Genomic DNA, 16,225 nt, shown 5'->3' with positions numbered 1-16,225 from the left:
TGGTCCGGGATCTAACCGACAACCCTCCGGTTACAAGTCCAGAGTGCTAACCAGTGGGCCACGGCTGCCCTAACGCTTTAGAGCGTTCATTTCCCAACATTCGGTGTGACGGTACTCCTTTAAGGGTTAAACAGGAGAGAAGGGTGGAGGCAGCGGAGCACAAAGGGGCAGACTGAGAGATGGAGAAGGACCTGTGTCCTGTTGCTTAGAGGCTACTGCTTGACTTTTTTGAAATTGTGTGTGCGTGTGTGTGAGAGAGAGTGTCGGTGTGTGTGTGTGTGTGTGTGTGTGTGTGTGTGAGAGAGAGAGAGTGTCGGCGTGTGTGTGTGTGTGTGTGTGTGTCTGATTTTCAATAATTGAGGCAACATGACATGTACACACACACATACAGTACACCAAGCAAAGAGAGGGAGAAAATTGGAGGAGCGAAGCGAGAGGAAGTTTTTTTGCTTTAAGGGGTTAAAACAATCAGCATCATCGCCAACCAGTGCAGGGTCTGCTTCCCACCTGCAGGCGAGTCTGGGCTGCAACGATCCTCCCACAGCTTCAGAACATTCCTATTGCAGTCTTTAGCCTTCCAGCCTCCATCACACATCACCCTCATCCAGATGCAAAGCACTCTCCCACAAATGACAATCCCAGACACATGTTCTGCTCCTGACCTCTGGCTATCCCCCTGCTGGTGCCGACGGCTGATCATGGCCAAGCTCTGCGGGCATCGGCAGTAAATTGGGTCTCCCTGATGGAGAGTGGAGCTGGCACAGGGCTTAAATCATGCCCAAGAAAACAGCCCACTGAGCATGACCAGGACCCGCAGATGCCTTCGGTAACACTACGCCATGTGTGCAAATTGACCCGGGTCTGTTATGTGTTTCCTGAGGGCTATAATTGAAACTCCTGTACATTCGAGGCCTACGCTACTATTCCCAGGATGCTTTGCTGGTGAACACGAGGCCGTACCTGCTGATAGCCAGATGCACCATTACTGGAGCATAACCACAAACACTGCAGTGATACCCCACTTGTCGCCTCCAGGCGCCCCGAAACACACGCCCTTTAGATTATGCAGGAAAGGGCCAATTTCCTGTCTGGGACCGCAAACTACTACACCCGTGTGAACTTAGGGCTTCTGCGCGGATGGGGAGGCTGAGAGGCAGCCAGCTAAAGACGTTATTTTTCCACTGAGGATTTTAGTACATAGACACATTGTTTTGTCGGTTTATAGTTGTGTCTGACAGTTCATCATATGTCAGCTAAATTTAATCTAGTGCGAAAAGAGCCCTTCTAACATTCTCCTTCTCTCTCTCTCTCTCCCTCTCTCCCTCTCTTCCTCTCTCTATTTTTCTGTCCATCTGTTTTGCAGCATCCACGATTGCAGAGAACGGGAGAAAGACATGCCTGAAGCTGAAAGTGTTTGTCAGACCATCAAGTAAGTGTCTCCTGTGTGACTTGCAAGTTCTACAGCTCAGCAGACCAAGAGCATGACTTTTTATTTTTCCTGAATTCTTGTTTGAAGCTCATTGGCTCCAGTAACCCTTGGAAAGGCAGCCTGCTCTCTACTCTGCGTCAATGCCCACGCCATTTCTCTCTGAGGGGAACTAAATAACGGGCAGTTGCTGATGCTAACCTTGTTCAATATGTCTGAAAGATGGTCTGCATCTTTGTTGTGTCATGTGCTTTTTGGATCTTTGAGGGGATGCAGTTGTGGGAATTGGGGTGCAAGTGTTTGGCTGACATGTTTGGCTTTAACATTTTCTTTTATTTCTGTTGTAGACAGCTGTGTGAAAACTATAGGGGTTCACGATTCACGGGTTTTTGACGTTAACGAGAGAGTAGACAATTCATTAGAACCCAGAGGTCAGTATGGCTTGACAAACGTCTCTTTTAAACCTTTCGTTTCTCCTCTGTCTTCTTGTATGTGTGTGTCACGTTTGCTCTATCACTGCCCAGCATGACCATGTGTGTGATGTTCACTGCTGCTGTGCTACGCTTTTCGTTGTGTTGGTTTCAGAATGAATGCTCTTTTTCTCTCCCTCTTCAACTCTCTCTCTCTCTCTCTCTCTCTCTCTCTCTCTCTCTCTCTCTCTCTCTCTCTAGCTCCCTCTCTCTGGAACCCCATAAAATTACAAGGACACATCCACATGTTCCATTTCATTTTAGAGAAATGACTCATGCCATAAAGACCTGATTAGAGCTCAAATCTGTCCGAGATTAGCAGTAATTGACTTTTCAATTCATCCTAAATGACTAGCATTATTTTTGTCTGGGAAGGATTATTAGATACGTTATATTATTAGATATATTATAGGTACTCAAAAAGTATTATTTTCTTTCTGCAGAGAGTAGCCCTCTCATCTTGTCCATTCATCTCTGCTCAGCAAACATTGTGAAATGTATTCCATGTCATTATGCATGGTGGCAGTGGTAGGCGTGGCGTTGTAGTTCAGTAGCAGCAGAAGTGGCAGTGCTGGAAGCAGTGCAGTTGTTTTGCCCCCTCGTCCCATCCACTCCACCAGAGGAGACAGAAAGCAAAGAGCAGAAAGAAAAACAGAGAGCTGCTCCTGTCACACACAGAGTCACTTGGCATATCCAGGCTCCCCCCATGGTGAATCACTCCTCACCGCAAGTCTCCCCGGAGCCAGCCAAGGAACCCTGACAGGCCTATTGAAGACCACCATTGCATTTTTCACTATTTACAACAACAGCTGCTTAGGCCATCATTGTCAGAAAGGCTTTATCATACACGCTTTCCACATGATATCCCTCCTTCTCTCCCTCCCTCCCTCCCTCTCTCCCTCCCTCCCTCCCTCCCTCCATCCCTGTCTCCCTGGCTGGCTGCTGCTGTTGAGAGGCAGTGATTTATTAGGCCGGCGCCCCATGCGAGGCACGTCGAGGCTGTTGCATGCCAGCCGGCCTGGACCTCTCGTCACAGAGCCGACGAGCCGTCTGCCGCGGCTCCTCCCAGCATATTTATCTGTCTTGTTTGGGTCCCGCACCTGTCTGCTCGTCACGGCGACACGTGCACCTGTCTGGTTGTCACGGGAACCCGTGCTGCTTCCCTGGGTGCCGCGTGTGTTGGGCTGCTGGCAGCGCTCCCTGTGCCCATGTCACTGTGCCCTCTGCCATGCCTGGCACAGCCCTGCCCATCACACAGCCCATGCCATGCTTACCCAAAACAACCCCATACCACTGCTATGCTTTTCAGATCACTTTTACTAATCTCTCTCTCTCTCTCTCTTTCTCACACTCTTTTTCACTTTCTTGCTTTTAGCTGATTGTACACTACTACATGTTGCAAGATTATTATTATTATATTATGAGAATATTTCAATAAAAGTCATGGCGATGAAATTTCATTACTCTCTCTCTCTGTTTCTCTCCCTCTCTCCCCCTCTCCCTATCCCTCCCTCTCTCTTCCTCTCTGGTCTGTAGATGACACATCACATGAGTCAGCTGAGCCCCACAGCGACACGACAAACGCGGCCGGTGAGACGTGGAGAGCTGCGTCCCTCCTTGCCACCTTGATGCTCTGTCTCCCTGCCCTGCTGATGTTATAGCGCCCACCCCCTCACCCACATAACGCCCCCCCCCCCCCCCCCCCCCCCAAAAAAAAAAAAGTGGTGGTGTGTGGGCGTAAGCAGCCCACTTGAGAGGAGAACCAAGGGAGTGAATCTCTCCAGGGACACTTTTTTTTCTTTGAGTTTTTATGAAAAAAAAAAATATTTAAGTTGTCTCTCTCAGTCTGCAACAGTCTCAGATCAATACAACGAATGAGGAACCGGATGAAGAGGAAACAGCGACATGAATATTACCCCACCCTCAATTAATTTGTACAGACTGAAACAGTCAATGCCAAAATAGATGTTTGTATATTTGATATCTGGTTAGGAGGGTTTAGGGGAGGCACTGATTGGGTTAAATGGATGGTTTGACAAACACACTATATTCTAAAGACTGTACAGGAATGTGGGAGTACAGAAGGAACTCTAGACCATAGAACATTCTAGAATGTAGATGGCAATCAGTAGCTTTGAGAAAAATCTGCCCGGCTGAGCTGGTACTGTATGTCTTTCTGGTTATCTTTTTAATAGTATGCAGCAGTTCGTTACCAATCTGTTTTTGTTGTTGTTGTTGTTGTTGTTGTTGTTCCTTTCAATCCAAGTGACCCCTGAGATGACTCCCTAATCGCATTCTTTTTAAATGGGACTTTTGGTAACCTTAATGAATGTTTCAGTGATTTTCCCTGAAATGGAAACCCCTACAAATCCTAAGAACCTTAATTTTCAGTCTCGCGTGGTTCTACCCAGAATCAAATATGTTTCTGTTGGGATTCAAATATTTCTGTTTGGCACCAACAAGACTGTTTTTGGACAGGGACACTAACTCCTAACAGTGTGTAGTGTTGAATGGAATCATCCTCAGCTAACATATCAAAGTTCTGAGTGGAACCATAGAGATCTACATGGCACCTAATAAAGGTGTCCCTAACCAGATTAAAGAGACGAGCCTTTGTTTTTATACAGACACTTACAGGTGGTTCCCTTCAGAACCGGAGATGGAATGAGGAGGGTGTCATGGCCTCTCCTCATTGCATGAGTGCACGCTCAGCTCATTGGGAAGTGCTTTTGTATTTTATAGAGAGCCTACTGCTTCCAAAATATCTATATTTTTCCTACCGTCTTTTATCAGTTGATATCAAAATGTATGAAACATAATTATCCCAAAGGGTAATAAGCTCATGTGGTATATTTGGTCAGTTTCAAATGCTCTACAAACAGCTGCAGGAGTACCTTGGATCAAAAGAATTATTTATCAAATGCCTTTATCATGCCTTCAGCTTTGGACACAATTGATTTGTTTGTCTCACTTATGATTGCTGTGTGTACTCCCGTATGGAACTCATAGGGGAGGTGAGGGGAGCTCAGACTGTGGAATTCAAGGCTTGATTAACATTGGGTACAGACTGGGCAATGAAGATGGCACGTTCCACAGACAACTGTCTGCTCAATAAAGGGAGGGTCCTACAGAACAGCCTGAGCTATCAATTCTAAAAGCATCCATTAGAGGGACGTGAGAGGACGTTACATTGGCAGCGTGGTGGATAATCAGATGCGGTAGCCCAAAGTCCAGTGGGACGTGTAAGTTATTTCTCTCCACTCCGTGGACCCTTTGCTACCACAGGGTTGGCTCTGTACTAAATAATGGGTTTTGGACAAACTTTTTAAATAATTCTATATCTCAACTTCTCCTTTAATGAGGGCAACATTGCACGAGTCAGCTTAAAACCAGTGTTTGCCACAGGGACAGCCACCACTGAATTGTTATTGTCATACCCTCCCATCAGACTTGTAGGAACAGTGACTGCAGCTCACTGGAAATAGCCCCACTGAGAAAGAGTTTCTCCACTTTCTTATTCAGGTGGAATCTTCTCTCCCAGATAAAAAAGGAAAGATTTTGGTCCCCTTAGGAGATTCTTTAAAGATCTCACTTAAAGCTCTTAAAGGTGCTATCTAGAACAAAACTTGTGTCTGAGTGTATATCTCTGCCTAGTTCTACACTCAGTGCTACGTGAAAGGAAAATCTGATATCTAGGGGAAACATATTTCCTCTTCAGAAGGCCTTTTTAATTGTACCTTTCCATGTTCTTTTGGTGTTTGTACTTTCTGCTCCCAGTGACCACGTGTTTCCAAATGACCCTGAGACGCCACCCTGTTCCATCGCGCGGCCTTGTTTTTCTATCATCCCTCAGCTGAATCAGAGCTGTGTAATCCCGCCTAATCAATCTGTTAGTATTGTGGGATTGCTTTACATTGGAGACGAGAGACCGCTCTCTTTTGCTTCCCCTCTATTTATCCTGGCACGCGCTGTGTATACCTTCAGGTCACCCTAAAATGAAACACACACACACACACACGCGCACACACACACATTCTGTACATTGATAGAGCTTGTGGGATTATTTCCATGTCCATTCTCGGGCCAATCCACACGTGTTCTGCTGTGTTGATTCAGGTTGTCAGCCAGTTAACACAGGGCTTAGTCATGTGTGTGCGAGTCTCTGTATGTGTATGTGTGTGTGAGTCTGTGTGTGTGTGTGTATACAGTATGTTTTTGTATGTGTATCCGTGTCTATGTGTGTGTGTGTGTATATGTATGCGTGTCGATGTGTGTGCATATGTGTGTGTGTGTGTGTGTGTGTGCATATGTGTGTGTGTGTGTGTGTGTGTGTAGGGGGGAGGGATGCCCAGGCTACTACTGTTCCCCCTTTAGGTGACTCTTTAATGAGGTTCAAAACGCCAGGCATGCGGGCCCCATGTGGTGGCCACAGAGCCAGTTATTCCTGCTATTAAAATAGAGCGGTGGAGGCAGGGGCCGCGCGCGGTGTCAGTTTCAGGCCGCGTGGTGTGGAGGCTGAGGTGACCTTGCAGCTCCAGCATGTTGCTGTGCATACAGGGTGCAGAACAGGGGACTGGGGGTCGGGAGCTCCTAACAATAAACACAGTGTGTACTTCAGGAGAGAGGGCATGACAGAGACGGAGAGGGAGAGAGAGAGAAACAGAGAGAAAGAGAGAGAGAGAAAGGGAAAAGGATAATGGTTTCTGCCTTATTAATTCTCTGTGGGCTTGTCTTTTTTCGCCTGCTATGCACATCTGTGCTGGCCGCCTTCACTCTGCCTGTCCAGGTGTTTGAGGAGTCACCTTCTTATGCCAACTCTGTGTGTCAGACTTGTGCTTTGGTTCGTGTTTGAGACAAACAATGCTGTACCGGCTGGACAGCGGCTCTGCTCGTCAACACACAGAAGAAGCCCCACCGTGCTCCTCTCCCTTCATATTTTTTGGTCTGTTCAACTCAGAAAGATGTTTTTTTTTATCACCACTTCTGTTGTACTTGTACTCTGTATCATTTATATGCTAATTATTACCATTATTATCCTGCTTTGTACACAAACACACCTTGAATCTGGGAAATTAAGGATCAATTTGTTAAATGGATACCATGTATCCTGAAGTAGTCAAGTAAATAACATGTAGGGTTAGAGTAGTAATTGTTTTTGTACCTTTAAGAAGGATAAGGAAAAAAATACCACCATTGTTTCATTGTTTGTTCATTATTGTTTATTATTATTATTATTATTATTATTATTATTATTATTATTATACCTTGATATAATGGCTATTATTGTTATGGCTGTAAGTATCATTATTAGCAAAAAACTGTTGTAAATAATGTTTGATAGGAAAGTATTAATTTGATTCTTATGCCTTTTCTAAAAAACAAACAAACAAACAAACAAACAATCTAGTAGACTCCAGATGTACAGGAGTGTGTAGTCTCTCTCTCTCACACACACACGCACACACAAACACAAAAACAAATTGCCTTCTCCAGCTTATGGAAATAAGTGGCCACCTGTGAACTGCAGTTCCACCTCCTGGCTAAGAGGGGGCTCCACTCATGACATGCTTGTTTCAGATATCCAGCTAGCATCACCAACCAGTCATCAGATCCAGTAGGATTCATGGAGGAACGCAAGAGGGGACTGATCTGGGACCTCTTCAGGCCACTACAGGGCCCTCTGTATGTCTGCAAGCACTGTGTCACTCGCTGTGCACTGAGAGTGTTCGAGCACTCCAGAAGGACTTGAATATCTGTCATTTTCATATGTGGCATGCGCATGGACTTGATATAAAAAAAAGAAGAAAAAAAAACATTTTTGAAAAGAAGAAAAACCAGATGGAAAACAGAAGCTCTTTCTGTTTCTTTAGTTTCCTGTTTGTCTCTCCAGTGAATGTTGGATCTCTGTAGGCCCATCTCCATTGTCGTGTGACCCCCCCCCCCCCGTCCCCCCCCCCCCATCCTTTTGTTCCCCTCCTGTGATGAGCTGTGTGACGTAGATGACCAGGTTGCTCAGACACACCGAGAACAGCTGTACATAACACACCTGTGTGTAGTGTTGCAGAGGGAGAGGTGATCTGGTGTTTGTCCCAATTGTTTTTTTTTTTTGCTGTAAGTTGTTTAATCCCCTTGTTCTGAGAAAGTCATCTTTGGTTTGTCATGATGCACACATTTTTTCCATGACACCTATCAGTGGGCTTCTGAGCTCACGCTTATATGAGAGTGCTGAACGTGGGGTGCGGCGTGACTGTGTGCGCATGCGCATACATTTTTGTATGTTTGTCTGTCTGTGTGTGTGCTGGTGTGAGTGAGTGAGTGAGTGAACCAGCCCTTGCTGCAGTTTATGGGGTGCAGCCACTCTCCTCAGTGTGAGGAGCTTTTCCCTTGCCTTAGCCTGACAGCCAATCAGAAAACAGACCAATCCACGACCAGGTTACTCTGTACCCCCATTTCCCTAGCAGCTCTGCCGTCCAGCGCGGCTGGTCAGAGCCCCCCTGCCCCTCCCATGGTCTTGGGAAGCCCCCTACACTCCGGAGTCCCTCCGTATATGACCCACCTGATGAAGCCAATAAGTGTTACATTTTTGCGTGTGTTCCTGCTCTTGGCACACACACCAACAACACTCACACACACCTGTCTCAAACACACACACCTGTCTCAAACACACACACCTGTCTCAAACACACACACCTGTCTCAAACACACACACCTGTCTCAAACACACACCTGTCTCAAACACACACACCTGTCTCAAACACACACACCTGTCTCAAACACACACCTGACACATCCTTCACCTCTGCTGTTTCCCCCCATGAGTCCGAGCTCCCAGTACTCACCTGCTTTTTTTCCACTGTAAAAATAGGAACGAAAAAAAAATAAACTGAAAAAAAAAAATCTGTATTTGTATATACACGTGTCTGAGCAACAATAAGTAATAATGATAATAAAAAAGAACAACTGACTGATCGTTTCCCTTGAGTTTTATATTGACTGCAAAATACTACAGTACCTGTTATGGGATAGTGTACACCTACTTTTACTTTGAAATACACCTAGCACTAGTTATTATTGAAATACACCTAGCACTAGTTATTATTGAAATACACTTAGCACTAGTTATTATTGAAATACACCTAGCACTAGTTATTATTGAAATACACTTAGCACTAGTTATGATGATTGTAAGGAAGACAAATCCAATGCAGTTTCAGTTATAGCACATGAAACTGAAAATGAACCAAACAGAACATAGCAGGTCTGCTGAATCAATTATTTGTCAATAACTAATTACTTCATGACTAATTTGATATGTGCGCCCCAACTGTGATCAAATGGAATGAGCAAATGAAACAATTAGCTACTGACTGATATTTCATAAAGATCAGTTCTCCAAACATGAAAACAGGCTGTTTTGTACAGTGAGTTGTGGTTCTTTTTAAATCCGGATCCATTATTCATTTAGCTGCCCTGGGCAATCCATTTGTCCCCAGATATTTCTCTCTCTCTCTCTCTCTCTCTCTCTCTCTCTCTCGCTGTGCTCTCTGTGCGCATGGTTGGTGTGAGTGGGCGGAGTCAGTGGTGAGTGGATGGTGTTTCGGTCGCTGTACCGCGAACGCGAACGAGTGTTCTGTTTAAATCTCTATTTCTCACTTTACTTCTATTTTCTTTCTTTCTATCTATTACTTTCTGCTGGAGTACTAAAGGTTTTTGCTTGGTTTAGTTTTCTGGCAATAAACAGGGGGTTTTCCCCTAAAGCGACTGCCTCCAGTCTTGTGCTGGAATCATGGCAGAGATTTTTGGTCAACTAACTCGGCGTCATGCTGTTAAAATAGCATCGGCAGCCAGTGTTGAGGATTGTAGTTTGGCTGCCGGAGAAATTGTTGGTCATGAGAATATCGTATCAGCATCTCGCATGAACAACGCGATTGTGCTTTTCTTAAAATCAATTGAGTTTGCCAATCAGCTGACGGAGAATGGCGTGGTGATAGATGGCGTTTTTACCTCTGTTGCCCCTCTTTCTACGCCTTCCAAGAAAGTCATTTTGTCTAATGTCCCCCCATTCATTTCTGATGAGATTCTAGGACAAACACTGTCGCGCTATGGCAAAGTGGTCTCAACAATTAAAAAAATCCCGATTGCGAGTAAATCTCCGTTGTTGAAACATATAGTGTCCTTCAGGCGTTTCGTGTACATGATCCTTAAGAATAACAATGATGAATTGGACTTGACAATTAATGTGACTGTGGATAACTTTAATTATGTGATTTATGCAACAACTAGCATTATGAAATGTTTTGGTTGTGGACAATCGGGGCATCTCGTGCGCGCGTGTCCTGATAAAAAGGATGACACGAATAATAGTGGAAACAGTGAAAATAGCAATGAGTCTAGGGGTGATGTGGCAGAGGGAACGTCTAAAGAGACCAACAACGAACCTAATGTTAACTTTGGTGCAAATAATGAGGAGGAGGCTGCTGCCTCTGCTAGTGGGCCGGAGAGCCAAACTCCTGATTTAACGTTAAATTCAGTCCAAGGGCACGGGGAAAATCACGATGTTAGATCGGCTGATGGGGAGGATCTTTCCGCACTTTTGGGGGAGACTATCACTGATTCTCAGAACTGTCAGGGGAGCAATGATGATGCCATTAATGGGGAGGTTTCCGTCGCTATGGAAGACATGGAAACCTCCGTGTTGGAGGAGGACAATAATGTGTTTAAAGCACCGTCGAATAAAGGAAAAAGAAAGCGCATTATAAAGAATAAAGGGGGACGCGCTCATATAGAATTGACTGATAATGAGAGTGAAAGTGATCTTTCTGACTGTAGTGTAACCTGCAGCTTGCGACTAAGCGGCTATCGCACTCGCAATTATAGAGTGGAGGATATAAAGAAATTCCTTAAGGACACAAAACATTCTAGGAAGGTCCGGGTAGACGAATTTTTTCCTGACATTGAACAGTTTATGAACAAATCACGAGCATTTATGCGTGATGGTAGCATCACTGATCAAGAAGGATTTCGTCTAAAAAAGATTCTCACAAAACTCAATGTTCTACTGAATGCCAACGATGACAAATGTTAAAAACAATTTCCACTTTGTGTCCTAGGATGGCTGATTGCTTATGTCTATATTTATTTTTTTATTTTTTATTTATAATGATGGGTGAATTTCGTGTTGCTTCTTTAAATGTAAATGGCGCAAGAGAAAAAATTAAGAGGCTCTCTGTGTTTGAAACAATCAGACAGAATAAGTTTGATGTTCTCTTTATGCAAGAAACGCACAGTGATGCGTCTAATGCAGCTGCTTGGGCTCAGGAGTTTGATGGTCTGTCCATACTTAGTCATGGTACTTCTACTAGTGGTGGGGTTGCAGTTCTGTTTTCTAAGTCCTTTATTCCCATCACTTTTGATGTTGATGAAGTTATAGAGGGAAGACTTTTAAAGGTCAGAGCCCAGTTTGAAAATCGTTTTTTTGTGTTTATTTGCATTTATGCTCCTACACTGGCAACAGATAGAATGCTGTTTTTAAATACTATTGGAAATGTTATAAAAAATTGCTGTTCAGAGGATATTCTTATCCTTGGAGGAGATTTCAATTGTACTGCACAAAATTTTGACAGAAATCATGTCGAGCCGCACATGCCCTCTCGTAGACGGCTTGTAGAGATTATGAAGTCCAATGATCTTAGTGATATTTGGAGGAACTTTCATGGTGAACAGAAGCAATATACTTGGGCACACTCATATAATAATTGTTTGTCTCTTGCAAGACTTGACAGGTTTTATGGTTTCAAACATCAGCGTAGTCTATTCAGGAAATGTTCAATAATTCCAGTTGGCTTTTCTGACCATAGTTTGGTTTTCTGTTCTTTATTTCTAGAATTTGTAAAACCAAAAAGTGCCTACTGGCACTTTAATACCAATTTGTTGGCTGATGGCCATTTTAGAGAAGTCTTCCTTTTTTTCTGGAAGGAATTTAGAACCACGAAATCCTGTTATAAGTCTTTGCAGCAATGGTGGGATTGTGCCAAGGTACAAATAAAACAACTCTGCCAGGAGTATACAGCCAATGTCACAAGGAACATAACACTCTCAATGAAAAAAATAGAGGAGGAAATAATCGAACTTCAAAATCTGGCAGAACAAACGGGTGATCAGGCACCCACTGAAATTCTTAACTCAAAAAAGAAAACATTGGCTGACTTTTTAGGTTTGAGGGCACAGGGAGCTCTGGTCAGGTCCCGCTTCCAGAGTGTGGAGCTGATGGATGTACCATCAAAATTCTTTTTTAACTTGGAGGTAAAGAATGGACAGAGGAAGTTCATTCATGCTTTGAGGTCTGAAGATGGGAGAATCCTTTCTAATTCTCCAGAAATACGCAATAGAGCAGTACTTTTTTATAAGGAGCTTTATAACAGCGAAAATCCACAAGATCAGGCGACTGACAAGGCTTTTCTTTGTGACCTACCTAAGGTATCTGAAGAGGCAAACACAGCCCTTGGAAGGGTGTTGACCCTAGAGGAGCTGGAGAGAGCCCTCCACAGTATGGAGAGTGGCAAAGCACCTGGGGTGGATGGCCTGCCAGTAGACTTTTATAAGTCCTTTTGGCCAGAGTTGGGCACAGATGTGCTTGCTGTTCTGAGAGACAGCATCACCAGAGGGGTGCTGCCACTGAGCTGCCGTAGAGCAGTGCTCACTTTACTGCCAAAAAAGGGAGACCTGACAGATATAAGGTCCTGGAGGCCGGTGTCAGTCCTCTGCTCTGAATACAAACTGCTGTCTAAAGTTTTAGCAAATAGACTTGGGGAGGTTTTGGAGCAGGTAATCCACCCTGACCAGACCTACTGTGTGCCAGGCAGATTGATTCACAACAATGTTTCCTTCATCAGAGATGTCTTCTATATTGGCAAATACTTCAATCTGGATTTTGGTGTGGTTTCAATTGACCAAGAAAAGGCATTTGATAGGGTTGAGCATAATTATTTGTGGAATACCTTGTCAGCCTTTGGTTTCAGCCCCAATTTTATTCGAATGATCAAAGCATTGTATTGTGACATTGAAAGTATTCTCAAGGTTAATGGTGACTTGTGCGCTCCTTTTAAGGTATACAGAGGTGTCCGTCAAGGATGTCCCTTGTCGGGCATGCTGTATAGTCTGGCTATTGAACCTTTCCTTGTAAGGTTGAGGAAGGAGATTGTTGGAGTGAAAATCCCTAACTGTGATGATGTTTTTAAATTGTCAGCTTATGCTGACGATGTGGCTGTCCTTGTTAATGGCCAGAGAGATGTTGACACGCTTTTAAAAATTTGCAATGAATTTAAGGTTGTTTCTTCAGCAAAGGTAAATTGGTCAAAAAGCATAGCCTTGCTGGTTGGGAGTTGGGTGAGTGGCGAACCTGGTCTGCCTGATGGCTTAGTTTGGAATAGGGGTGGTTTTAAATACCTGGGTGTTTTCTTAGGTGATGATGCTTTTATTCAAAAGAATTTTGATGGGGTAATTGAAAAAGTTAAAGGTCGTCTAGAGAAATGGAAATTTCTTTTCAGTATTACTTCGTACAGGGGGCGTGTTCTCATTATTAACAACCTGGTTGCATCCTCTCTTTGGCATCGGCTGGCTTGTGTGGATCCTCCTTCAAACCTGCTACCGAAGATTCAGTCAGTCCTGGTTGATTTTTTCTGGGACAATCTACACTGGGTACCTCAGAGTGTTTTATATCTGCCTAAGGAGGTTGGTGGACATGGACTTATTCATCTACAGAGTCGAACTGCTGCCTTCCGTCTGCAGTTTGTACAGCGTCTTCTCACAGGATCACTGGACTCAAGCTGGAAAGCTGCAGCCTGTTGTATTTTACAACTTTTTGAAGGGTTGGGCTTAGATAGGTCTTTGTTCTGGTTTAATCCAAATAGAATGAATTTTAATTTACTTCCTGCATTTTATAAGAATCTGTTCAAAGTCTGGTCTCTGTTTATAATTCAACGCCCACGACAGACAAGCTCATTATTCTGGTTGTTAAAGGAGCCTCTGATTCATGGTTCGGTTCTTGATGTGAGTCAGGACTTGTCCCTGGTACCTACTTCTAAGCTTATCAGCTCTGGAGTTACAACCCTTGGGGATCTAGTAGAGTTTGCTGGTCCTGATATCAGTAATAGCCATACTTTAGCTCAGCACTTAGGTGTGAAGTCCATTAGGATAGTTGATCAGCTACTTGGGAAATGGCGGTCTCTCCTAACTGGGGAGGAGATGCAATTGCTTGGAGATTATTTTGGGGGGGAGTGTAGTCCTGACTGCCATGACCCCTTTCCCAGACTTACTCTACTTCCAGATTTAGCAGGTTGCACTGGTTGCTTCTTACTCCCAGATAGTTTAGTTTTCCTGGGTCCTACAGCTGCAACTAGTAAATCATTGTACAAACTGTGTGTTCTCTCCCTAAATAAAAGGTCTCTGGACAAGAGGGTGGATACACCCTGGCGTGAAGTGTTGCAGGTTGAAAATGATGTCAAACCACAATGGCGTGCGTTGTACAAGTCACCATTAACTAAAAAAGCTGGCGATCTACAATGGCGTATTCTGCATGGTGCAATAGCAGTGAATGCTTTTATTTCTGTTTTAAATCCAATGGTTGATCAGGGGTGCCCTTTTTGTTCTGTAAGGGAGACTGTATTCCATGCCTTTATGCACTGCCAGAGGCTCAGACCTCTTTTTGCTGTTTTGATGGCACTTTTCTTTAAGTTTGATGAAAGTTTCTCTTCGGAGATTTTCATTTTTGGTTTTAAATATGTACAAAAGCATCGCTTCAAGTGTCAGCTCCTAAACTTTCTGCTTGGGCAAGCAAAGATGGCGATATATGTTAGTCGTAAAAGGAAAGTTGAGCAGGATGTAGATGTTGATATCCTAATGGTGTTTTCTATTCTTGTAAGGTGTCGTATGTTGATTGATTTTCATTTTTATAAATCTATGAAAATTCTTGATGTTTTTGAGGAAAAATGGTGCTACAACAGCGTGATGTGTATTGTTGAGAATGATAAGCTACAGATTGCACATTACTTTATTTAACTTTCCTAACTTTTACTTTTTGAGTATAGTGTCAAGTTGATCTTGATGTATTTTTAAGATTGTAATAAAGAGTTTTTGAAAATTCAATTCTCTCTCTCTCTCTCTCTCTCTCTCTCTCACTCTCTCTCTCTTTCTCTCCCTATGCTGTGCTATGATTATTAAGGCTGGGCCAACTTTGACTAGTGCTCTTCCTGCATCTCTTCAAGGGGTGTGGAATGACAGAGAGGTGATATAGACAGATAATTTTTACATTTAAAAAGCTTTCTAAAGCAAAGGAATGTGGTTGCCGCGGAGAATCTCATTGGATTATAATTAGAGTTTAGATTAGACATTAAACTCAAGTCTCTAAACAATCATGTTTCTCCTTGGAACGGCTGCAATTCATCCCAATTGATGTCATTTCAATTTCTGAGGTAAGTGCTTTTTCGACCAAGGGACTTGGCTATGTTTGTTCAGCACAGTAAGAGATAGACGTTGACTAGAGCGGTTAGTTCTATAGTGCTGTGTTCAGCACAGTAAGAGATAGACGTTGACTAGAGTGGTTAGTTCTATAGTGCTGTGTTCAGCACAGTAAGAGATAGACGTTGACTAGAGCGGATAGTTCTATAGTGCTGTGTTCAGCACAGTAAGAGATAGACGTTGACTAGAGCGGTTAGTGCTGTGTTGCCTCCCACAGGAGAGATTGACTGCTCTGTGTCAGTCTCAGCTGCAGCCACATTAGACGTGTGTGTGTGTGTGTGTGTGTGTGTGTGTGTGTGTGTGTGTGTGTGTGTGTGTGTGTGTGTCTGTATGTGTGTGTGTGTGTGTGTGTGCCCATGTGTGTGTGCGTGTGGTGGAGGTGGGGGTTTTTCGTAAGGGGCCTGGCAGTTAAATGTATGATAGAAATTGGATTACCTTCTCTGATGACACCATTAGGCAGGCAAGGTTGAAGCAAGCTCCTGGTAGCCCATAATAAAATCTCCAACCCCGGGGTCATAAATTTGATTCTAATGATTTTGTCATCCTGTTGAAACAATAACTTAGAGGCTTTTGTATTTATTTATTTATTTATTTATTTATTTATTTCCCTATGACCCGTGATTTATGCTTTTAATATTTTGATGGCAAAATAGTCCCAGTCTCCACCATAATGATGTTGGGTATGAGATATTGGTGCAATTCATTTTCCTTTTCAGATTTAATTAGTTTATTTTATAATGCCATCCATCAACATTGTAGTGGATTAAATTGAGAGTGTACAGTAGAGGCGAGCCTGGCACAGTTGGTGGGTGTT

The 16,225-nt window shown here is 43.6% G+C and overlaps 1 protein-coding gene and 1 long non-coding RNA gene across 3 annotated transcripts in view; one reads left to right on the top strand and one right to left on the bottom strand.

The window, feature by feature from the left end:
- Positions 1 to 3,588, top strand: part of efna5b (ephrin-A5b) — a 94,959-nt gene extending 91,371 nt beyond the window's left edge. The window contains exons 3-5 of one of the 2 annotated variants that reach the window (XM_042101677.1): positions 1,364 to 1,429; positions 1,774 to 1,857; positions 3,433 to 3,588. In XM_042101677.1, the coding sequence (XP_041957611.1) occupies positions 1,364 to 1,429; positions 1,774 to 1,857; positions 3,433 to 3,557 (275 nt within the window). In that variant the 3' untranslated portion in view covers positions 3,558 to 3,588. The remainder of the gene's footprint in view (positions 1 to 1,363; positions 1,430 to 1,773; positions 1,858 to 3,432) is intronic. The other variant, XM_042101678.1, reaches the window with a different exon arrangement.
- A 4,894-nt stretch (positions 3,589 to 8,482) lies between these two features.
- Positions 8,483 to 8,745, bottom strand: LOC121715765. The gene is made up of 2 exons (XR_006033677.1): positions 8,661 to 8,745; positions 8,483 to 8,529 (listed from the first exon to the last, which is right to left on the bottom strand). It is a non-coding gene; the product is annotated as an uncharacterized LOC121715765 (long non-coding RNA).
- Between the last annotated feature and the right edge of the window lie 7,480 nt (positions 8,746 to 16,225).

This window comes from Alosa sapidissima, chromosome 8 (genome assembly GCF_018492685.1).
Source record: "Alosa sapidissima isolate fAloSap1 chromosome 8, fAloSap1.pri, whole genome shotgun sequence".
NCBI classification, from domain to species: domain Eukaryota; kingdom Metazoa; phylum Chordata; class Actinopteri; order Clupeiformes; family Clupeidae; genus Alosa; species Alosa sapidissima.
Note: the sequence above shows the minus strand (reverse complement) of the source record. Positions and strands in the feature narration are given on the sequence as shown.